The 25,472-nt window shown below is 48.1% G+C and overlaps 2 protein-coding genes across 3 annotated transcripts in view; both read left to right on the top strand.

Moving 5' to 3' along the window:
• Positions 1–25,472, top strand: part of LOC310827696 (uncharacterized protein) — a 751,453-nt gene that overhangs the window by 111,870 nt on the left and 614,111 nt on the right. The window lies entirely within an intron of this gene.
• LOC310827879 (vomeronasal type-2 receptor 26-like) lies at positions 23–18,504 on the top strand. Its single transcript, XM_083704409.1, has 6 exons — positions 23–213; positions 11,572–11,863; positions 13,518–14,342; positions 14,967–15,194; positions 16,078–16,204; positions 16,366–18,504. Exons 1-6 carry the CDS (start codon positions 167–169, stop codon positions 17,262–17,264), a joined length of 2,418 nt encoding a protein of 805 aa, XP_083560535.1. The 5' UTR covers positions 23–166; the 3' UTR covers positions 17,265–18,504.

Genomic DNA, 25,472 nt, shown 5'->3' on the forward strand with positions numbered 1-25,472 from the left:
GCTTGACACACACCCCCCCCCCCCCGCCTAAGACTAGAAGGGTTTGAGAGTGATAGAACAGAGAGCTCAGAGGCAGCAAGCTCAGATTACGGGACGGAGGAGTGACGTATATCAATGGGGACGGAGGGGGTGAGCCTGGACTGGGGGCAGCACCATTTCCAGAGAGATGGGCATTCCTTTATCTCTGGCTGTGATTATTAAAGGAACCAACTGGTAAGAACGCTGCTTTCATTTGATCTGACGATTTACTGCCACTGGAGGAGGGATACGATTCCCCAAATCCTGATAGCAGATAAGCTCTAACCACCTAAACGTACACTTCCTGTGGTGAAAATAACCAGATATCATTTTGAATTATTTTAAAATTTATACACCATTGAATGACAAAATGAGAGGTTCCAAGAGGTTCACTAAGTATAAACACCCAGTTACACATCATTTAAAAATACAACGCTAAAGGTCTTCACTGTCATCAACCTGCAGCAAGATCTTCTTCTCCCCCCCCCTCCCCTCTCCATCCCTGCTTCCCAGAGCCCCTCCCAGGCTGGCTGCTCACAGGCTTGTTGTTCCTGGCAAGAGGAGCATGTTGGCTGCATGTGCAACAGAGACTCACCTTCCCCAAAACACGTTGACAGGGAAGGGAGTTATTATACTGGACAAAGTAATGTCAACGGTGTACTTCCAGGTACTATCTCCGATCATCCTGTCCTCGCCACTGAATTTCCGGCACAGGTCCCCATTGGTAGGTCCAGTCAAGTAGATGTATTGATGGGTCAAGTTCACTGCAGTTAAATTCCAAAAATCCACGTTGGCGAAAAGGTGTTGTTGTAAAGTGAGGGGCACTCCAAGGAAGGGAATGCCACTTTGGACATGAGCTGTGGCATTTGCACAGATCCAGCAGTTGTCCAAGGTCACTTGCTTGGCAATTTTTGAGACGAGTTTTACGTAGGAATTGGAGTGCCAAGTGGAGAGGAGGTCTTCATTGGTAGGTATATTTGACACCAACAGTGCCCCCCTTTGTCGGGGTGCCGTGCCTACGGAATGCAAGGGGTCTTGGCGGTATAGATAGGTGAGGTTTGCAGCCAGTCCCCCACACCTTTGTGGGCCAGTAGTGTCCCACTCTGTGGGTGCGGGGCCAGTAGTGGAGTGGTACCAGCCTTCCAGGTAGGCCTTGCCCTCCCATGTAGAGGCCAGACCAATGTCCCATGCACAGCAGAATCTCTGTAGACAGACCCCTAGGTGGGTAGTGGGTCGGGGTGTGGAGTCGACACACTGGCAATAAAATCCATGGATCAGGCGGTCGGTTGGGTGATTCCGGTCTGTATAAACAGACTCTCCTCCCCCATTGTCCAGTAATGTCCAGTTAATTGGTTGGAAGACTTCACCGTCAGAAAAAAGTGTATAGGAGCCATTCAAGCATCGAGCTCAATTCCAAGCGTTATTGTGGGTTAGGATGAATTTCTCTAGGAGGGTATAAATTGGTGAGCAGATGAATAGTTCCCGGGTCTGGTGGGTTGTCAAGGTTGGTAAGACCAAGTAGCAGAGGAGAACATGGGTTTCTGGCGAGCAAGAGTCAAAGTCACCCAAGCGGTCTAATGACCCCTTCTTCACCATGTCCACAATTCCAAAATCCAGGTGTTGTTCCAGTTACAGATAGGTAGCCGTGTTGGTCTGCCATAGTCAAAACAAAATAAAAAAATTCCCTCCAGTAGCACCTTAAAGACCAACTAAGTTAGTTCTAGGTGTGAGCTTTCGTGTGCATGCACACTTCTTCAGATACTTCTTCTTCCAGGTGTTGTTGTTCAACTTGTAGTCCCGGACACCAGTGGTGTTGGGGGGTTTGTGGGTATGGCAGTCTTGGAGTAGGGAAGAAAGGTAGTGAAAATGCAGGGTGTGAGGAGAAAAGATAAGAGGAAAAGCGGACTGGTACTGATGGAAATCATGGGGGATAGTAGGGGCGGTAGGATGAGGCGGGAAATGTAAGCTGTCAAAAGTGGCAGGTTGTCAGAGCGGCGAGTCAAACACAAGCTGTCAAACAGGAGCTGTCAAAGCGGCGTTGTTTTTGCGTAGTAGGAAGCAAATTGGGGGTCTCCCTTGATCGTCTGCGATGGGAAGTATTTCGGATGTCCGGTGGGTCGTTGTTGTAGGTGGAGCTGGTCCGGTCTGCTGAACTGGTCCAGTCTGTTGGGCTCGATCTGTGCCCCAAACTGGTCCGGTCTGTGGGAGGTCGTCCCTGGGTTGGGGTGGGGTGGCGTAGATCGTAGGGATGTCGTCCTGGTCTGTGGCGTCAGTGGGTGGAAGGGCAGCTTTGCAGCGTGTGCGGTGAAACCAAGCCAACCTTTCCGCTACCTTAAGAGAAGTGGGGGTAGTCCGTAATACCTGATAGGGTCCCTCCCAGGTGGGTTCCAACGGCACCTTGTGGTAGGTCTTTGTCAATATCCAGTCGCCTCTCATCCAGGGGTATATTTTGACTCCCAGCTGCATACCTGTGGAGAGTAATCAATTGCTTCTGGAGCTGGATTACAAATTGAGTTAGTTCTGATTCTCCCACCTCTAGTTCAGAAGGGGGAAATTGGGTGTTGTACACAGGGGACGGTCTCCCAAAGAGTAGCTCATACGGAGAAAGGTTCAGGTTTCCCCTGGGGCATCCTCTTAGTACCAAGGGGAGAGCATTGACGCACTTCAATCCGACGGTTTTACAAAGTTCCCCTAATTGTGACTTGAGCTGCTGGTTCATTCTTTCAACCTGGCTGGAGGACGGTGGGTGGTACGGGGTATGCACTTCCATTAAATTCCCAATGCTTTGGCTATTTGTTGGACCACATGCAATGTAAAATGGGATCCTCTGTCGCTGTCTATGTGCCTTGGGACCCCGAAAGGTGGTATGATTTCATGTAACAAGGCTTTTGCCACAACCTGAAGTCCACTTGCAGACTTTCAAATGGAACAAAAGCCCATGGTCTAGCTCCTGGTGGGGTTCTGGCAGTGTGCTTTGGGTTGAAGGCATGACAGGTATGGCAATCTTAAACTTTGCAGCAAGGGCTATTCCTGGCGCATACCAGCAGCGTTTCATACTATCCACAAGCTTGTCCCTTCCCCAACGAGTACATTGGTGTAATATTCTTAGATGCTTTGGCACACAGAGTCTCGGCATCAAGAGTCTTTTGTCGGGGAGGTACCAAATGCCGCCTTTTAAAACAGCCCCCTGTTCCCTCCATCCCTCTAGTTCTTCTGGAGTCGCTGTTTTATACATTAGTTCGAAATCAACATCAGAAGGTAATTGTGCTCCCTGGAATCCATTGTCCGGTGGTAGGGGCCATAAAGCCGCTTCCTGTGCTGCCTGATCAGCGCATCGGTTTCTGACTGGGATCAGATCCTTTCCCTTTGTGTGTGCTTTACAGTTCACGAGCACCTTGGCATTGGGAAGGTGTGTGGAGTTCACCAGGCGCTTGACTAAAGTTGCATGGACAATGTTTGTGCCTGCAGCTGTTAAGAAACCCTTCCGGAGTCAAATTTGACCTGTGGCATGCACCTGTCCGAAACAATATCTCGAGTCCATGTAGATCATAATTCTTTGTCCCGCCCCCATTTCCCAGGCTCTGATAAGGGCAATTAGTTCTGCTGCCTGTGCACTATATCTGGCATGGATGGGGTGTGCTTCAAGAATGTCAGTATCAGTTACTACTGCATAACCACTTTTGCGCTCCTCTCCCACTACCTTGGAGCTCCCATCTGTATCTATGATGAGGTCCGGATCTTCCAAGGGAAGGTAGTCCAGATCCTCTCGTGGTTTTTCAGCATGGTGAACTACTTGGGAGCAATTGTGGTGTGGCGGCCCATCGGCAGGCAGAGGGGGGAGAGTCGCTGGGTAAAGGGAATTTACCCTTTTGATCATTACGTCTGAGGGGCTCAGGAGGATGGCTTCATACCTATTTAGTCTCTGTATGGTGAAACATTGGCACCCCATAGGTTAAGGAGGGTGGCCACAGCATGGGGAACGTTTATGGTCAGGTCGTGTCCTAATACAGTTTCTTGTGCCTTCTCTAAAAGTAGTGCAGCTGCTGCTGCCGCTCTGAGGCACATTCCCACATTCCCCATTGCAGTGGTATCTAACTGGAGGCTGTAATAGGCAACTGGTCTGTTCCTTCCTTGGAATGGCTGTGTGAGGACACCTGAGGCCACTCCTTTATTTTCATGTATGAACAAGGAGAAGGGCAACCGATAATCAGGGAGCCCGAGGGCAGGGGAGGACCTTAACTCCTGTTTGATGGATTCAAAGGATTCAAGTGCCTCTGCAGACCTCTCAAGTTGTTCTGGGGCATCGTCATGAGTCATGGCAGTGAGGGGATGGGTGAATTCTCCATATCGGGGGGTCCAGGCGCGGCAGAAGCCACTCATTCCAATGAAGCCTCTAAGTTGCCTTTTTGTCTTGGGAGGGGTAGTTTTGTTATGGACTCTATCCTGTCTGTTGTTAAGGCACGGGTTTCTTTTCCTAGGATGTGACCAAGGTATTTTAGTTCCCTTTTCTTTGGGGATACCGTGTGTCCTTTATGTGCTCATGCCGTGAGAAGAGCTATGGTGTCCAGTTTACAAGATTCTAAGTCCCGCCCACATTGTAAGATGTCATCAACGTACAAAAGGAGGGCGGACCCTTTTGGGAGGGTGACGTCTAGCAGATCCTGATATAGTATAGTGGAGAAGATTGCTGGAGATTCCTGCCCTGGGGCAGCCACATCCATGTTAATTGTCCAGCTTGCCAGATGAAGGCAAAGAGGAATTGGCTTTCTACATCCACTGGGATGTTGAAGAAAGTGGAACACAAGTCAATAACGGAGTAAACTACAGTTCCCTCTGGAATTGAGCTCAGGAGGTGATGAGGATATGCCACCACAGCGTGGCGGGGAATGACAAAGGAGTTCACAAGTCTCAAGTCCTGAACCAAGCGCCATTTTACAGGGTTCGTGTGGGGTTTGTGGACGGGGAGCAAGGGGGTGTTACAAGGGGAAGCGCAGGGAACTAGAACTCCCATTTTTAAGAATTCCTCTATCATCGGAGTATGTCCTTCTATTGCCTCCTTTAGTAATGGGTATTGTTTGGTACAGGGAAAAGGCAGGTCTTTCCTGTAGTTCACCTTTACTGGGGTGGCGGACTTCAGGAGTCCAACCAATGTGGATTCAGTTCCCCATAGCCGAGGGGAACACCCCATTTAAGAGCTCAGGGGGAAGATCCAGATCTTTATTATTCGTCTCTTGTAAGATTCCCTGGAAGTTGAAGATAGATTCATTGGGCATATACAGGTAAATCCCCTCCTCCACATTGGATGGTGGCATTTAGTTTGGCGGGGCTAGAAGTTAATAAAAAAAAGTGTGCTTAATGGACAAAGGTCCAACTGACACTTTGGCAGCCTTAGAAAGGGGGCAAACTCTAGGAATCCCGTCCAGTTCCATCACAGTCCTGGTTTCTTCTCCTGGGGTCAAGTGACTATTTGTGAGAGTAGAACAGGTGGCCCCCGTGTCTAGCAGACAGTCGTAAGATTGTAGGATCTGAGGGTGATAGTTGTAGAATAGGACAAAGGAAAGGAAAAGAGGCGGGATCTGCTTCTGCTTGTCAATAGTCATTGTATTCCTCCATTACCATTTCGTGGAAGGGTTGGCAGGGCAGTTTGGATGGTTGAAAGGATTGGTGTTATTGGGGAGATTCTTAGGTTGCGGTAAAGGAGGAGGAAGCACCCTTTGGGAGGACCCATAATCAGGGGGAGTTCCCTGAGCCTGGGGTTAGCCGGTTCCCTGTATTCCGGCCTCGGTGTCCTTGCCTCTCTTATAGTCTGATCTCCTGGGCCTGGATTCTTGGTGTCCGGTTAATAATGGGCCGTTCCTTCTGATGTGTCCTTCCTCATTGCAATGGAAACAGATACGTCTGGCTGGCTGTTCATGTCCTCTTCCCTTCTGCCTTTCCCTAGGAGGGGGAACCCCTGTTGCGTAGGCTAGTACTTGTGGGGATTCTCCCCTCTGGTCCTTCCTTTTTTGTTCATCTCTTGAATTAAAAACTGACTTGGCAATAGTGAGGATCTCATTTATTGTTTTCCCGTTGTAGCTGAGGTGTGTGTTTAATGCCTTCCGTATGTCGGCTGTGGCTTGGTCTTTAAAGAATCCCTTAACAATAACCTCATGTTGTGGACTTTCAGGGTCGATCCCACCCCAGGTTCTGATTGCGGACACCAATCAGGTATAATAATCGGAAGGGTGCTCATCGGGTCCTTGTAGGATGGCTTGGACTTTAGTCCAGTTCACTGTTCACTGTCCTGCAGCTTGCAAGCCATCCAGGATAGCTTTCTTAAATATCTTCAAACCCCATATACCCCCAGTTGTGTTATAATCCCAGGCAGGGTTGTTCAGGAGGTTTTGGGCTGTCAAAGTGGGCATATCAGTGGGTCTGTCTGCTTGATAGTCAGGTCTGCTCAAAGCTTCCCCTGCCTTTACCAGTATCTCCCTCTTCTCAGCTTCATTAAAAAGGGCTCCTAATAACATGTGCATGTCAGCCCACATCGGATTATGAGTGGAAAAGATAGTGGCTCCTTGTCAGTGGCATTTATCGGGGTCATCTCAAAGGGAGGGCATTTTATCCGACCAGTTCATTAAATCGGAGGTGAGGAAAGGCTGGTGGGTGAAAACAATGTGAGGTGGGTCTCCTGCTCTTGCCGGGGGGATGGGTAGTGCTCTGAGGGGGAGCACGGCCTCTACTTCTCCATTGACTAAGTTATTTCTGTGGCAAGTTCTCCTAGAGAGTGGTTCTTCACCTTCCTCATCTGAAGAAGTCCCCACAGGCAGAGCATTCGTGTCAGGATTAGCTTGCCCGCCCCCCTCCTGGCGCATTCTGGAGAAGGTTGTTTGAGCTGGGATTTGTAGGTTTTGGAAGAGCTCGGGGGCAGGATTCCCCGGACTTTCTATGGCTCCTGCCCCGGCTCTGGCTCCTGGTCCAGATGGCAGGGGTCCCATTGGTTCAGGGTAGTAAAAGGGGATGAGGGACCTATCTAACTGTTCCTCTTGCATCCTGATTTCATCATAAGGAGGGGGTCTGGCGGTCCCCAGTACAGCCATCTGTAAAGCGATCTGTGCTTGCTTACATTTAAAGAGTTCGTGGGCTTCCACGAAGGCATTTAGGTAGTAAAGCTGTCGGGGTTTTTCGTCAGCTAAGTAGGATCTAAGTGCTTGCATCTTTGTAACGTTAAAAGAGCCTTGAGGTGGCCATTGAGACCCTGCCTCTAGGTGATGGATAAAAGCCACCCATGAAAAGATCACAAAGGTCTCTCAATTTGGACTTGGAAAGACCCTTTCACCCCTATAAACTTTTCCAGTTGGAGATAACAAACTGGAGAGCCGTATCAGAATCCTCTCTGGGGCAAAAAGGCTTCATGGAAGCCTTGTTGCCAGGAGGAGTCCAGCTATGGTGCTTGGAAGGTTGAGCTCCAATTTTCCTTTTATACCGAGGTGGGGTTGCTCAATAACAAACTATACAAGGAGATAGACAAACAAATACAAGTGAGGGCCAAAGAGGGGGGGGGGAGAGAAAAGAATGTCCTATCAGTATTCAATCTAACACTCAGGTGCCCCTCGTGGCCCTTTCTGGGCAAACTCCGATGGATTGAACCAGAGAAGGCTAGCAGAAATCTAAAACCAGGCAATCCCTGCCTACAATTAAAACCACAGGCAACTGGCCTGCAAACCACAGGTCTCTTAACCTGGAAAAACCACAGATCCAGAATTCACTCAGAGCTGCTCATAAAACTAATCCTAGTGCGGGGCCCAGTCTTCTTCCTTGAACCTCCTGCTCTACCGTCCACAACAACCTCCTTCCTGAACTCAAATGCTAGGTTCGGGATTCCCGACTGGACACTTGCACATCACAGTGCCAGATTGGGACCAGAGAAAAAAAGTTTGGAAAGGAACAAACAACCTTGCGTTCTTACGTACACGAGTCATCCCAACAAGGGTCGGCGTGGCAGAGGTGCGGCTTAATTTGATTTAAGGAGAAAAGAAGAGTATAGGCATAGGTAAAGTCCCTTTGACCTTCTCTGGCCGTACTCCGAAGGATCGGGTTGAAGGGTATCATTAAGGAAAGTGGTGAGTTTTCTGCGACCCTTTCTGGGCAAACTCTGATGGATCGGGTCAAGGAGACAGAGAAAAAGGTTTCCCATGACCTTCTCTGGCCGTACTCCAAGGGATCAGGTTGGGGAGTGGGGGGAAAAGGAAAGCTTTGGTTGTCGTGGAGATGTTATCCTTCCACCCCCCTCCCAGTGCACTAATTTCAAACCATACTCACGTCCTAGGAACACCCCTCGTGGATCCCGGGATCCTTAGTTGGCCGGCTTGACCTTGCCTTTGCTCCTCCTGGCTGAGCCTTTGGTGACAGTTGATTACCTCCCACAAAAGGAAGGCAGGGAGAGAAAAAGGATCTCTGGGCTAAGGTTGCCCAGTGGCGCCCGATCCCCTCTATCTCCCCCCTCGTCTTCATAGGAGAACCAAGAGTCCCTGAGCACAGTCACCAAACTGTTAAGGGAGGAATCCAAGGGCTCCCTTGGACAAAAAGCAAGGACACCAACCAGGAAAATTGGAGCAAAACAGCAGCCAATAGGCTTCGTCTTTATTAAGACTGTCGTGACAGGACTCCAACTCACTGCAAGACAAAGCAAGATGGAAGCGCCAAACAAAAGAAGACCCCAACTTTTATTAGTTACTAATCCTCCATGCTACACCCCTAACACTACATCATAACTACATCATGACTACATCATTGATACATCACAAAGAGGAGGGGTTGATGTGGTAACCTGAGTGTCCTGTCACCTGTCCGGTTCCTTCTTTCCCCGTCCCCATGAGCACATTCCAGAGGACAAAGAGGAGTTCACAGTTTCCTGCTCCCAGAGGGAAGGGTTGGTCACTGTCCTTTGTTTTGGTCCGTACTGAACCCACTTCCAATGCAAGTTCTTTGTAATTGAAATGGTCCACTTTCTGGCACCATCAGTGTGGGCACGCCCGCTGGGGTGGGCTCGCTGCGGACGCGTTGGTACGCTTGGGGGCTTATGGCTGCCCTATGTCAAGCCTCCCCCTTTGATAGTCCTTCTTCCAAGGTGCAGAACAAAAGTGGAACGGTGCAGATCCGATGTACAGCTGAATTTCTTTGAATTTATAACAGAAACACTACAGAGGTAAAAACACTTTCACTCCAAGAGGAAACACTTGGATACATTCGGATAGGACAAGTCATGATCAGTTAAACCCAGATACATTGTATTGGCAGCTGTCAATAGTTACTGAGAGGTAGATGTCGGCCCTGCAGTACCTGCTTGGTCGCCAGAAGGGGCGCTATTCAGTTACATTCATTGGCTGGAGCGCAGCAGTTTATTTGCATAGGGAACTGGTCTACCTGTATTGAAAATAGCAAACGGGCTTCCGTGGGGATAGACTTACGATTCAAGTGCTTCCTTATTTATGGAAGGCTTTCCAAATAAAGTTTATTAAAGGAAGTGGTGTGCGTGTGTGGTGTGTGTGTGTGTGTGTGTGTGTGTGTGTGTGTGTGTGTGTCGTGCTTGTGCAACTGAATGGTTGGGGGGGTTCCTGCAACAGGCCAAACTCTGCCCCCCCATTGATTAGTGCCAAATGTTAGAGCAGAATTGCAAACATGTTTTCCTCCAACTCTGCAGCTGCTGCTTGAGGCATTCAAGATGCCAGAAAGTTATCTAGGTGAGATTTCTTCCACTTATAATTATCAAAATCATAGTGATTTCTTCTCCTCAAAGCTCAAGAGATATTTCCAGAGATTGCATCTGAAGCACCAACAGCATGACATTATTAATTGTACCTGGACTGGAAAAGAAAAAGTGTTGGAGACAGAGTGAGTCAAGTTTTGGAGCAGGTGAAGGGCTGGGTGGGAGAGGGAAGCCAGAGCTGAGCCCCCACCCCAGGAAAGTCACTGCAGCTTTGGTCTTGCAAGAGTCTTGTGATTCTCCTGCTTGGCTGGGTCAGGAAGGAAGAGGAGCCACACGTAGCAGACCTGAAGGAGGCAGAGCCAGGATGAGATCCCTGCTGCTCCTGCTGCTAATTTGCTCCCAAGGAGTTTGTGTGAAGCAGAAGGCAAAATGCCCCTTGAATCTGATCAGAGATCAAACTGATGCACGCAATTACTTCCGGCCTGGAGACTTTCTCATTGGTGGAATCGTATCTCCAAAAGATTTTTTAGAATATGATCCCTATGTCTTCTCCCAGACACCCTTCACCAACCATTTAATGTAAGTAATTCTTTACATAGGAATGTCAAAGTCTTTAACTGCCCCTGGTCCCTCTCTCTGAAGGAGAGAGCCCCTATCTCACGGCTGGGGAGTCTGGGGTCCTCCAGAGATCGCTGGATTACAACCCCCTCTTGCCTGACCGACCCTTGGCCTTGATAGTAGTTGTTGTTAGAATTTATAGATATCCCTATACCCGGGGGTCTCAGGGCAGTTCACAGAATAAAATCAAGATATAAAACCACAAAATACCTGAGAAAAATAAAAACAACAACCCAATTGCCGCCCCACTGGGGCTGATGGGAGATGGGGTCCAGTAAAAGATTCCCCCCAAAGCCTCTCCTATTGCCTTGCATCTTGCAGGTTGGTGACACAAGAATGCAAGAGAATCTGGTCAGGGATCAAAGGGATCCCCTGAATTTTCCCACCTGCAGGAAGGAGGTGAGGCTGGCATGAAACTCAGGCAGTTTCCAAGGTGCCAAGTTTTGATTAATCACTATTCTATTTGTACAATTTATAAACTGCCTAGTCAGAATTGCTTTTAAGGAATAGAGCAGTTTTGAGAATGAAATGTTAAGATCCTCTGGGTGACGTTTGTTGGCTGAAGAGAGGGAAAGATATGCTTTCTACAAAATGAAGAAATAAAACAATAAAAGCCAGGAGACTCCCATGCTATGGAGTCAGAGCTCTTAAACATGAGCAATTCTTCTTCTTCTTCTTCTTCTTCTTCTTCTTCTTCTTCTTCTTCTTCTTCTTCTTCTTCTCCTCCTCCTCCTCCTCCTCCTCCTCCTCCTTCTCCTCCTACTTCTCCTCCTACTTCTCCTTCTTCTTGTCTCTCATTCTCTCATCCTCATTTCTAAGTAAAGAAGTTTTGAGATCCTGGACTCATATTGTGCCTAAGTCACTGGTCACCCTGGACAAAACACCCCGCCTACTTGAACCCCATTTTTCCTTCTGAATAAGAGCTGGGGAATGTGTACAGCCCCCCTTTGAAGGAGCCAAACCCCTGAGGCAAAAGCACAGGCAAAACATTTGCAGCAACTTCCCAGTATTTCAGAAATTTGGGGGGAGGGAGATTCATTTTCTTACTCTGTTTTATTCTCTGGAGTACCTCTACACTCCTGGATTGGGGAACAAATCTCCAAATCTTTATTGTATAATAGTCAGGAAAGGGTTGGATACAAATGCAATAAGATAATTTAATAGAGACTAATCTTTGTGGATAATATTTTGTTATCATTCACCTGTGAAGAGGGTTTGAGTCTTTTAAATTGGTCCATTCATTGCAGCGACACATTTGTGTTCTACTGGCACATCTTCTCCTTCCTGTTCACCATCCAGGAGATCAACCAGGATCTCAGGCTCTTACCCAACACCACCCTTGGCTACAACCTCTATGAGAACTATTTTGATGCCAGGATGACTTCAGATGCCATGCTAGAGCTGCTTGCAGGCAGCGGAAGAAACATTCCCAATTATCACTGCGGAGAAGAGAATCCCCTTCTGGCTGTTCTTGGAAGGAGTGATTCTGACATCTCAAAGGAGATTTCCACCATGTCAGGCATCTACAAAATCCCACATGTATGAATGGGACAGAGGGCATGGAGGGACACAGAAGGAAACTCTACTTTCTCCTGGGGGGAGTTAAGGGGGAAAACCCTGAGCTATGTGCTGGCCATCAGGCCAAGGCTTCTCCCACCTGCCTTGCCCCACCTTCCAGCCCTGAGCTGCTGCCATGGACATGATCTGCATGTGTCTTTTAGTAAACTGAATCGAGATAAAGATCATGAGTCATGCAGTGGGGAGACTGGGTGCATGAATTCAAGAGTGCTCAGTTCATTTCTGGTTGCTGGTTTGTTGAGGGTGTTAATATTGTTCCATAGATTATACATACTGTGGTATTTTGTTGATCTTATAATGTTACTGTTATGTACTGTGTCGAATAGGATCCAAACTGCAGCAGTCTGATTGGTCCTAGAACAATAGGATCCAAAAGGCAGCAGTCTGATTGGTCCTAGAACAATAGGATCAGAATGCAGCAGTCTGATTGGTCCTAGAACAATGCAGCAGTGTGATTGGTTGGCAGGAACCACCCAATCATGCTCCAGATTGAAGTGAATCCACAACCTGATTGGCTTACAGTAGAATTCCGGAATTAGCCAATCATGTGCAGCCCATTGTGTAAATAATGTATATAAAGCAGATACTTTGAGGGGACTTTCATTCATTCCTCCTCACCACTATGAGCTGAATAAAGAGAATGAAATCACTTTGTGACTGAAATCACTTAGTTCAGTTACTTTTGTTGAAATTGTACTGTTGTTTTGTTAAGAGTGTCTTATAAAAAGTAATTGTTTTACTGAGGATTTGTAAATTATTCTATATGAATTATGTTGCATTTGTGATGTTCTATTACGTTTTTGCTGTTCATGAGCCGCTTTGTGGTTTTTGTGAATGAAAAGCAGCACAGAAATGAAATAAATGGAATGGAATCCATACTCTTTTTTGAAGGTACTGAGCCTTTTCCTACTTGGCCTCCACCTGACAGGGAGGGAGCTGACAGGCAAAATACCGGCAAGGGGAACCAGGCAGGCAGGGAGTGTCTTTATCCCTTCATTTCTTAGTATCAAACGAAAGAGACAGAGAACCACAAAGTATGTTCCCTCCAGGCTGGAGCTGTTGCCCATTGTGCCCACTCCTCCTTGCCCCAGTTTGCTTTCTGCATATCAGACCCCTCCTGCTGCCTACGGTGGCGGCCAAGGGACCCCTTCTGCCTCTGGGTCGTTTTCTGCTCTGTGATGTGGGTGAAACGCCTGGTTTTAGAGGAAGGAGGAAGATCTAGCAGGCTCCCAAGGGACCTAGTCTCAACTGCCTCCGATCTTGTCTCCACTGCATCTGACTCCTGTCTCTCTTCAGGGCTGGTGGATCTGCTACCTTGCCCTTGTTCCTCACCTTCCAACATTCCCCAGCTCTTTTCTTCTTCTGGGCTGTGTCCTTTCCCCACCACCACAAACCTGGCTCCATGCTGTCTTCCTCTGCCCCCTCCCTGGAAGACTCTTGAGGGTCTCCACCTCTTCTTCTCATCTGAACAGTTCCTGACACCACCAGCTGTTTCGGAATAAAGCTCCCATTGGCCCCACCAGCACAACTGTGGTTAGATATCAATCATTTCAGATTACTAAATATCTACTCCCTTCCTGAAAGCAAAACAATTACTCTTTCCTTTCCTCACCAGCTCAGTTATGGCTTCACAGCCCAGGTTCTTGAAGAGAAAACACAGTTCCCTTTCGTCTACCAGATGCTCCCCAAAGAGGAAAGTCAGTACCAAGGGATCGTGGAGTTGCTCCTCCATTTCGGGTGGACGTGGGTTGGCCTCTTGGCTCCAGACAATGACAGTGGAGAAAGGTTTGTGAGCATTATGACACCTCTGATGATCAGAAGAGGGATCTGCGTTGCCTTGTCAAAAATATTGGCAGAAGAGGATTTATTTCAACTAATGGACCCAAGTGAAGCTGTTATCAACAGGAGACAAGTTGGGGTATTTGTTTGCTATGTAACTGATACAAAGGAAATTTTCTTAATAATGGAAATATGTATGAGTATTGAGGAATATTGGAAGAAGGAAATACCGGGAACAGTCTGGATCACAACTGCTTTCCAGGACATCAACATTAGCTTGACTTTATCTCCTAGGTACATCCAGTACATTCAAGGTTCTCTCTCTTTTGCAGTTAAGACCAGGATAAGGAGCACCAAACATGGTTATGATGAATCAGTGTTCCATAATTTTTTCCTTTTTTGGAGTGTAGCATTTCACTGTTCATATTCCAAGCATGTTTTATCCCCGAAAGGCCGGATAAGATGCAGAGATAAGGTGGAACGGTGGTCTTTGCCCCAAGAGGAGATTGAGAGCGCTCTGTCTGGAGACAGCTATGCCACTTACATCAATGTCCAAGCTGCAGCCCAGGCCTTGAATGCTGCGTTTTCATCTAGACCATGGCGGATGCTGATGGTGGGAGAAGGAGCCCAACGGGAACAGGGAAGGCTTGAGCCATGGCAGGTATTTCCTTCGGCATTTAGAATGGTTATGTAAATTATGTGAATATTTGGAACTGGCCAAATTGATGGATATAATAAGATTAAAGCCAATGAATCCAGAAAAGAAGGAATGGAAGTGCTTGAATGATTATTTAGAAAGACAAGGTTCTAACGTAAAAATTTGGCTGTGTCTAGAATGACCTCGTGAATGGAAAAGGGGAAACATATATATATGCATATCTATATATTAAGATGCAAATAATACTGAAATACAGATAAAACATGAAATAAAATATGAAATGTGAAAGGAAGTGTTGTAAGAGTGATGGAAGTCTATTACTATTATTATTTTGTAAAATAGTGTTTATTGTATTGAAATATACTTTTCTTTATTCTTTTACTGTCTACTTTTCTTTTTTCTTTTCTTTCTTTTTTCTTTTTTCCTTTTATTTATATTATTCTTTATGTATAGTTTGGTATTGATGTATTTACTTTGCAATAAAAATTCTAATAAAAAAATAGGGAAAAAATGATTTTATTGTGTTTCGTATTGATCTTATTTATTATTAGTATTAATCTTATTTTGGAGAGCCCCTTGCTCCAAGTGAGGAACAATGAAATGCTGCTGTTTTCCCTGTCATTCCAGCTCCACCCTTTCTTAAAAGGAATCCAGTGTTTGAATACTTCCAGGGGCACAATGTGTTTGGATGAGAATTGGGAGCTGCCTCCAGACTTTGATATCATGAATTGGGTGATGTTTCCCAATGAGTCTCGTGCTCTGGTGAGGATTGGCAGTACAAGGAGAGAGGCCTCTACTGGCATCAAGTTCACCATCAACCCAGAAGCCATTGAGTGGCCTGAGAAGTTCCACAAGGTAGGGGATGTTAGCGAGGAAGAAGGCTAGGAGATCCTGCTCATCCTCTTCCTGGAGCCTCTTTTGCCAAATGGCCTTAGAAGGTGGACCAGTGGTGTCCTTTCCACCCAGGCATCCTGAGAAAAGGCAGACTATGTTTCCCAGCCAGGTCCCTCTCAGTCCACCTGGGGAGGAAAGCCAGCAGCACCCAGCTCTCTTCTCTTCTCCCTTCCTCTCTCTCTCTCCTTCCCACACCTTCCACACACCCCAGCATCAAAGGAGGCTGGCTTTCTCTAACTCTTTCTCTAAGTCTTACACCCAGGCGTGTGCACCTTGTGGTTTGGTATGTGGGACATTATCCGAATCCTAAAGTTTGGCAAAACCACATTAAAGCCCTGAACAGCCAATTGGTACAATAACACCTCAAATATTTAATACTTCTCTGTATAGGACTGCCTTCTAAAAGTCAGCTAGTTACTTATTTCCTTGACATCCCATGGGAGGTTGTTCCACATGGAAGTCGCCACCACTGAGAAGGCCCTCTGCCTGGTTCCCTGTAACCTGACTTCTCACAGGGAGGGAACCACCAGAAGGCCCTTGGAGCTGGACCTCAGGGTCAGGGCTGGATAAAGGGGAAGGAGACACACCTTCAAGTGTCCGGGGCCAAGTTCATTTAGGGCTTTAAAGATCAGCACCAACATTTTGAATTGTATATAAACGTGTGATATAAAACTTGCATGAACAAGCAAACAAACGAACAAAGAGATGCTTCTATGCAAAAAGTGGACAGGCTCAGGGGACAAGAGATCCTCTTAGGTAATTTCCAAAGTGTCAAAATTCACCTTCTCCCCCCGCCCTATCATGTTTATTGATTCTCCATGCACCTTCTTATCTTCATGGTTAGGCCGTGCCTCGTTCCAGGTGCAGCAAAATATGTCAACCTGGATTTGCAAAGGTGGTTCCAGAAGGAAAGCCTGTCTGCTGCTATGCTTGTGATCCATGTGCGGAAGGAACCATGTCCAACCAAGAGGGTGGGTGAGAAGGATTACAAGAGAGGAAGCATTCTTGCCCTTTGCAAAAAAGGAACAAAGAATTTCTTGCCACTCTTTACCTCTTTACACATTCTTATTTCCGGAGCACAGGTGGTGATGGATGTAAGGGATGCTGAAGCCACTCTTTTCCTCTTCCTCAGATGCAGAACGTTGCACCAAATGCCCAGAAGATCAGCATCCAAACAAGGACAGAGATCAATGTGTCCCCAAGATTATCACCTTCCTGGCTTATGAAGAACATCTGGGGATCACCTTAGCTTCCACTGTCCTCTTCTTATCTTCTACAGCAGGCATTGTGTTAGGAATCTTCATTAAATACAAAGAAACCCCAATAGTCAAAGCCAACAACCGGGACCTCTCCTACATCCTGCTCGCCTCCCTTCTGCTTTCCTCTTTGTCCTCCTTCCTCTTCATTGGGCAACCAAGAATAGCGACCTGCCTCCTCCGACAAACGGCCTTCAGCATCATCTTCTCCGTTGCTGTTTCTTCTCTCTTGGCCAAGACCATCACGGTGGTGCTGGCCTTCCTGGCCACAAGGCCAGGGAACAGGGTGAGGAGATGGCTGGGCAAGAGTCTGGCCAACTCCATTGTCATCTCCTGTTCTGGGGTGCAAGTTCTCATCTGCACCATCTGGCTGGGCTCTTCTCCCCCATTCCCAGAGCCCGACATGCACTCCCAGGCGGAAGAGATCATCTTGCAATGCAACGAAGGCTCTGTGGCCATGTTTTATGTTGCCCTCGGCTACCTGGGCTTCCTGGCTGCCATCTGCTTCACGGTGGCTTTCCTAGCCAGGAAGCTGCCTGGCTCCTTCAACGAAGCCAAGCTGATCACCTTCAGCATGCTGGTCTTCTGCAGTGTTTGGGTGTCTTTTGTGCCCACCTACCTGAGCACCAAGGGCAAGTACATGGTGGCCGTGCAGATCTTCTCCATGTTGGCCTCCAGTGCTGGGCTCCTGGGCTGCCTCTTCCTCCCCAAGTGCTACATTATTCTGCTGAGGCCTGATCTGAATACAAAGGAGCACCTGGGAACAAGGACTTAAGATGGCATCGGATTTGTATAGTATTCCATGATGATTCTACCCAACACTGCAGAAAGGAAACACACATAGTTGTTTTTAGATTAATGCTCCATCAATAAAATCTCTCTTCATTTTGCATAAGTCATGAATGATGAAAATGAACCTATAATAACTGCCATGACTACAAGCTCTTGGACTGAAGATCTTTTTCACAGGCTGATTCCAACAAGATACCTTAAACGTCATGTTGTTGTTTCTGCTCCTGATCCTCATCTGGGTCATCCTGGCTGGTTCTGGAGGACAGTATGGATTTGGATCAGTTGTTTGCAGAAGGGCATAGTTCAGAGGCTGCGGAGGGAAAAGCTGGGGAAGATTGGAAGAGGAAGAAGAAGAAGCACCAGCGAGAGACAGCTGACAGACTCAGTGTCTTTGGAAAGCATTCCTGACACACACACCCTTCTCACAAGACAAGACAGGCATTGAGGATAGTAGAACAGAGAGCTCAGCTGCAGAAGGCTCAGATTGGCCAACACAGAATAGGGGAGGCAAAGTTGGGGGGACTTTACTTTGAGCAAGGCCATTTCTAGAGAGAGACCACATTCCTTTGTCTCTCGTTGTGATTATTGAATAAACTAATGGGTAAGAACTCTCCTTTTTTTAGCTGCTTCTTTGCTGCCAATGAATCTGATCCCCCAAAGCCTGACTCATTTTCATCTTCTGTCTGAAATGATGGGAGGAACCAGCTGGGGAACCATCATGGGCAGAAGGCTGAGAGCCTGGGGAGAGGCGGTGGGACAACGATGGGAGGTCAGAGCGAGAAGACTGAGGAAAAGAGGGGTGGGTCAGAAGCTGAGAAGGTAACAGGGCTTAGTGAGCGGGGAGAGTCTGTGGAGGGGGCAGTCCAGAATCAGAGGCCGAAGCTGAAGCAGGAGGGAGGGAAGGGGGAGGCCAAGAGGCAGAGGCGAATCAGGCTCCCCCTCCTGCAGCCACAAACTACCCTCCTTCCTGGTCTCTCAGAACCAGGAGAGGGAGGAAAAGGGTGGAGAAGAGAAGAACGTCACACAAGCGCAGTCTCTGCTTGCTTGGGAAAAACCCTGGAGAGGAACGGACTTATGCAACTCCAGGACATGAGCTGCCCTGACCCTTTGCCAAGTCTGTGAAGATCTCCATTGCCTCAAGGACTTCTTCCTGAGAGATGGATTGGTTTAGGTACTGCCTGTGCTCATCTGGCACTGGCTGAAAACCTACCTCTGAAAAATAATTGTGTATTAATTTTTGAGGCAGGTTGTCAGATGAGTGCATCTATCCTCTGAATCCCTTGCTGAGTCATTCTATACTGTCCCTTCAGGTTGCAAACCTCAGTAATTTGAGTTCTGTTTCTCGGTTTGTTGACGCTAGGGTGACACACCTCCCCCCAAAACCCCCAAGAAGAGCACTGGGGTGTCTTGGGGTCCTGCAGCTCACAAACGGAGCTAAAATCAAGAGGAGGACTAGAAGATTTATTATTAATATTGAGCTATCAAAATTTAATAGTACAGACTTATTATATTGAATATAAAAATGATTTGGATGTGAATGGATGTAAAGATCTGAATATATAATTGCTACAAATTATATTCGTGAATAAGGTGGGGGAGGGGAGGGGTAAAATTGAAAGTACTGATTTTCCTCTACTGAACCTGGAGGAAAGTCTCTGACAAAGTACTGATAAAGCTGAAAATAACACTATTAGTGGTGGGAAAAGGCTTCCTGTTCTGAAAGCAAACCCTAGAGGAAGCTGGGAAATGGGAAGAGTCCCCCCCCCCCCGCTCTAAACTAGAAATGGCAGAGGAAAAAATCCATATGTTAAAAGGAACCAGCCAGGCTGTAATAATAATAATAATAATAATAATAATAATAATAATAATAATAATAATAATAATTTATTTTCCCCAGCCACTCTGGGCGGCTTCCACAGAGACCAAAAATACACTAAAATGTCACACATTAAAAACTTCCCTGAACAGGGCTACCTTAAGATGTCTTCTGAGTGTCAGGTAGTTGTTTATCGCTTTGACATCGGATGAGAGGGTGTTCCACAGGGCAGGTGCCACCACTGAGAAGGCCCTCTGCCTGGTTCCCTGTAGCTTTGCTTCTTACAGTGAGGGAACTGCCAGAAGGCCCTCGGAGCTGGACCTCAGTGTCCGGGAGAACAATGGGGGTGGAGATGCTCCTTCAGGTCTACTGGGCTGAGGCCATTTAGGGCTTTCAAGGTCAGCCCCAACACTTTGACTTGTGCTCAGAAATGTACTGGGAGCCAATGTAGGTCTTTCAAGACCAGTGTTATGTGGTCTCGGTGGCCACCCTCAGTCACCAGTCTAGTTGCCGCATTCTGGATTAATTGCAGTTTCCGAGTCACCTTCAAAAGTAGCCCCACGTAGAGAGCATTGCAGTAGTCCAAGCCGGAGATAACTAGAGCATGCACCACTCTGGCAAGGCAGTCCGCGGGCAGGTAGGGTCTCAGCCTGTGTACCAGATGGAGCCAGCAGACAGCTGCCCTGGACACAGAACTGACCTCCGCCTCCATGGACAGCTGTGAGTCCAAAATATTAAAAACACAATAAAACATCAAATAGTAAAAGCTTCCCTAAACAGGGCTGCCTTCAGATGACTTCTAAAAGTCAGAGAGTTGTTTATTTCCTTGACATCTGACGGGAGGGCGTTCCACAGGGAAGGCGCCACCACCGAGAAGGCCCTCTACATGCATTCAATGGGTTTTATTAGGGGGTGCAATTATATTCATCCATAACAGTTGTATATCGGATCTTCACCGGACCACTTTTATTTTGCTTCGTATTACAAGGACTATCAAAGGGGAGTGGCCTGATACCAGTCAGCCATAATCCCTTGACCGAGCAGTCACGTACTCTGCGGCCCTTCCCAGTTGACGTGGCAACCTTGATAGTCATCTTGAAGGGCTCAGACAGAAGGCTATCAAGGACACAACGAACTGCATACATTAGTGTATTCAACACAGACTCTAACAAAGGGACCCTGACCGGATTCCCCTCAGGGGGCAGGAAACTGCACCTTTCCCTTTGTTTCCTGAAAATGACTCATGTGGAGGAAGAGAAGGGGCTCCGGCCAGGTGTCAGGATACTCAGATTACCTGTGCAGCCCCTCCTCGACTCCTCCTATTTGTAATATAGTCATGATGTAAATATGATGTATTTCTAGGGGTGTAACTTAGGAGATTAGGAGCTAATAAAAGTTGGGGTCTTCTTTTGTTCGGGGCTTCCATCTTGCTTCACCTTGTGGGCGGTGGGAGTCCTGTTGCGACAGTCTTTCTTCAATAAAGACCAAGCCTACAGGCTGCTGATTTGCTTCAAATTGCTCTGGTTGGTGTCTTGATTTTGCCCAAGGGAGCCCTCGGATTTTCCGGTAACAGTTTTGGCGACCGTGCTCAGGGACACTTGGTTCTCCTGTAAAGGTGAGAGGGGAGATAGAGGGGATTGGGCGCCACTGGGCAACCTCAGCCCGGGGATCCCTTTTTCCTGTCCCTGCCTCCTCTTTGCGGGCAGTAATCAATAGTCACCAAAAGCCCAACCAGGGGAAGCAAAGGCGAGGTCAAGCCGGCTAAAGAGAAAGGATCCCGGGATCCACGAGGGACATCTACGAACGTGAGTATGGTTTAAAAAATTAAATACATTGGGAGGGGGGTGGAAAGCAACGTTCCCACGACAGCTGGACTTTTCTTCCTTCTATCTCTGACGTTGCCCCTCGGAGTCGACCAGGAACATCCTAAACTTTCTCTTTCTCTCCCCCGATTTCCCTCTCGGAGTTTGGCCGGGGAAAGCGCGGAACTTTTGTTGTTTTCTGATGTTGCCCCTAGGAGTCGACCAGGAACGTCCTAAACTTTCTCTTTCTCTCCCCCGATTTCCCTCTCGGAGTTTGGCCGGGGAAAGCGCGGAACTTTGTTATTTCTCTGACGTCTTCCCTCGGAGGCGTCCGGAGGCGTCCTTACAACTCTCTCTCTCTCTCTCTCTCTCTCTCTCTCTCTCTCTCTCCCTCCCTCCCTCCCTCCCTCCCTCCCCTGTCTATGCAAATGAAGCTGCCCCTCCTGCTCGGCGACCTTTGTTGGGGATGACCAGTGTACGTGAGAACGCAAGGTCATTTGCTCCCTTTCAAAACTTTGTTTTCTCGGACCCGATCTGGCACTGCACTGCGCAGGCGTTCAGTAGGGAGCCCGAAATTAGTCTCAAAGGCTAGGCAGGAGGCTGTCATGGATGGTAGAGAGGGAGGTTCACAAATTGGGGCCCCACACTAGGGTTAGTCTTGTAAACAGCGCTGAGGTAGAATTTCGGATCCGTGGTTATTGTCCGGGTGGAGAGACCCGTGGTTTTCCAGGCTTGCGCCTGTGGTTTTCCGGGTGGAGAGACCTGTGGTTTTCCAGGCTTGTGCCTGTGGTTCTCTGAAAAGTCATTTTGTAGTCTACTGATAGGTAGGAATTGTACTAGTCAAGAATATCCCGAGTACTGAAAGAATATTCTTTTGTGCCCTCTTTTTCCCTTTGTCCCTTTCCTTGTGTGTGTGTCCATTCTTTCTGTCTTTTAGTGTACTTCGTTAACGAAAACCCTACAATACATACGAGAGGAGATGGGAGCCCACGCTTCCAAACATTCAGACTGGACTCCTCCAGGCGACAAGGCTTCCGTGAAGCCTTTCCGCCCTAGAGAGGACTCCGATACCCCTCCACAATTCGTTCCCTCAAATTGGAAAGAGCTGAGAGGGAGGAAGGGACTCTCAAAGTCCAGACTGAGGGACCTCTGCAACATCTCGTGGGTCGCTTTCACCCACCATCTGGAGCCGGCCTCTCAATGGCCACCTCACGGTTCCTTTAATCTCGTGAAAATGCAGGCACTTAAATCTTATCTAGCCGATGAGAAGCCCCAACAACTGTACTATCTCAATGCCTTCATTGAAGCCCGTGAATTGTTCCAACGGCAACAAGCCCAAATTGTTCGACAAATGGCTGTTTCAAAAACAACCAGACCTCCCCCATACAATGAAATTAGAGCCCAAGAGGAACAATTGGATAGGACCCTCGTCCCTTTCTATTATCCCGAACCATGAGCCCCCCGACTGCCAGGATCCAGGGCAGGAGACAGGACAGGAGCCGTGGGGGGGGGGGGCACGGGACCCGGGGGAGACGTAGCAAATCCACCCGCCGCTACCTCTTCGCAAAGCTCATCAATCGCATCGCCTCTCAACCCTTCCCCGAGTGCGTCCAACACAGGAGAAGACCAAGTAGATTTGGATATAGGACCCCTACTCAACGGGCAACTTCTTAACGGAGGAAGGGATGGACCTGTCTCCAGTAGAACTCGTAATAGGGATAACCTGCAAAACGGAGAGATAGAGGGCGCCTTTCCTCTAAGGGCACTACCTATACCCCCGGTCAGGGCAGGAGACCCACCCCACATGGTCTTCACACACCAACCCTTCCTTACTTCGGATTTAATGAACTGGTCTGACAAAATGCCCTCCCTTCGGGACGACCCTGACAAATGCCACCTCCAAGTGGCCACTATCTTCTCCACCCACAACCCCACGTGGGCGGATGTACATATGCTACTTGGGGCCCTTTTTAATGAGGCAGAAAAAAGGGAGATACTGGCAAAAGCGGGGGAAGCTTTAGCTTGGGAAGGCTATCAACCGAACCGACCTTCCTTGATGGCCGCACTGACCGCCCAGACGTTACTTAACGACCCTGACTGGGACTACAACACTGATGATGGTGTATGGGGCTTAAAGATTTTTAAGAAAGCCATCCTAGATGGCATCAAAGCTGCGGGACAGTGAACCGTGAATTGGGCAAAGTCCAAGCCGTCCTTCAAGGACCTGATGAACACCCGTCTGACTACTATTCGCGACTGGTCTCTGCTATTAAAACCTGGGATGGGATAGATCCAGAGAGCCCGCAACACGAGGTAATAGCCAAGGGATTTTTCAAAGATCAAGTTACGGCTGACATACGGAAAGCATTAAATGCACACCTTGGGTACGATGGAAAAACCATAAGTGAAATCCTTTCCATCGCAAAGTCTGTTTTCAACTCAAGAGATGAACGGAAAAGAAAAGACCAAAAGCCCGATCTCCCATGGGTGTTAGCCTATGCAGCCGGGGTTCCTACCTTCAAAGAAAAATTCAAGCCAAGGGGACCCGAACTACTGGATGACCGTGTTTGTTTCAACTGCGATGAAATAGGGTATATAAAAAGACACTGCCCCCTCCTGACAGGAGCCAGAAGGGCCGAATATAGAAATCCAAGACCATACAGACCAGAACACAGGGAAACCACCTACCCCAAATATAGAGAGTCAACCCCTCCATACGGACCTAGTCAATCCCCGTCCCAAATGCAACCCCGCGCAGGACCCCCTCCTCCGCAACCACAACCCCAGAATCACCCCCATGACGCTACCAATCCCTTTAAACAGGGAAATCGCTCCACAAATCCAACTCATGAAATGGTAATGGAAGAGTATCAGGACCATTGACAATTAGAAGCAGATCCCGCCTCTTTTTCCTTTCTTTGCCCAGTCTTACAACTATCCTCCTCTGACTCCATCTGCACTATGCAAATTGATGGCCAATCTTATGACTGTCTCCTAGACACTGGGGCCACCTACTCCACCCTTACAAATAGCCATTTGGCCCCGGGGGAAGAAACCAGGACCGTGATGGGACTTGATGGAATCCCCCGGAATTGCCCCCTTTCCAAACCTGCAAAGGTCTCAGTCGGACCTCTAGCGGTCAAACATACCTTCCTACTAACCTCTAGCCCTGTCAACCTCTTGGGGAGGGATCTGCTCTGCAAACTGAACGCTACTATCCAATGTGGCCAGGAAGGAATTTATTTGCACATGCCAAACGACTCCATTTTCAATTTCCAAGGGGTTCTTCAAGAAGCTAACAACAAAGCCATTGATCTTCCTCCCGAACTTCAATAGTGTTCCCTCTTGGCTATGGGGAACCGAATCAACATCCGTTGGACTCCTAAAGTCTGCAACCCCCGGAAGCAATCGAGGGACTCACTCCAATGATTGATGAATTTCTAAAGATTGGAGTTCTAGGTTCCCTGTGCCTCTCCGTGTAACACCCCTCTCCTTCCTGTCAATAAGCTCAACACAAACCCTGTCAAATGGCGCTTGGTGCAAGACCTCTGACTCGTCAATTCTTTCGTTATCCCCAGACACGCTGTAGTCACCAACCTGCCTGCTTTGTCTCTGCTTCCGATAGAGACAGAAGCAAAATGTGCGCTCTGAGCCCAGGAAAGCTCTGTAATGGTTTAACTGCTTGAATAAAGACTGAGTTATAAACACACTGACGCCTAAGTGTGTTTGATCTGCTTAACACCAGGGAGCAACAGCACGCTGCGGGTAAACTCTGAAACTGTGGCTGACGGAGGTCGGAGGACCGGGAGCAGAAGCGCCAGACGGAAGTGTGCTGGGCTTCCATTCAAGCAGCTGCGCCTAATTGGGGTCCAATCCAATTAGCTACGCCACATTTTTCCACAGGTTATGGGTCGCTAATTACTGCTTTGAAGCTGTTGCGACGGTGTGCCGGTGTGTGTTTGAAGTCAGCTGAGAAGACGCTGGGGCCAGCTGGAGTCCTGCCTGTGTCTGGGGCAAAGGAACTCGCTGGGAAAAGAGCTGATCTGCTGAGCCGGGTGCCGGAAAGCGACTACTGGGAACGTGAGTACGCTGGGCCCTGGGGGAGAAGATGGCAGACGGCCATGATTCATACGCGGTCCCATTCGAAAAATTAGATGGAAAAAATTGGGAAGAATGGAGTCGGAAGCTGAAGGCCTGGCTGGTAGTGAAGGGCTTGTGGGAGGCAGTCCAAGGGCCTCCGCTACCCCCACCAGCGGCTGGTGCTTCGGCAGCAGAGGTTGTGGCTGCTCACGCGTCGCAGAGAGAAAATCAGAGAGCCCTGGGAGCTATAGTGCTCAGTTTGGATGGTTCCCAGCTACCTTTGGTGGAAGGGCTGGACACTGTTTATCAAGTTTATCAAGCTTTAGAAAGAGTGCACCACAGAACCACAGCTGGGGCAAAGATACACACCACCAGGCACCTGTTTGAGATGAAGCTGCGTCCTGGCGATAGCATTAGAAAGCATGTGACTGAGATGCTTTCTGTGTTCAACCAGCTGAGGCTGTTGCAAGTAAACTTTTCTGAGGAGCTGAAG

The sequence above is a fragment of the Podarcis gaigeae genome, assembly GCF_964106915.1.
Source record: "Podarcis gaigeae genome assembly, chromosome: 12".
NCBI lineage: Eukaryota > Metazoa > Chordata > Lepidosauria > Squamata > Lacertidae > Podarcis > Podarcis gaigeae.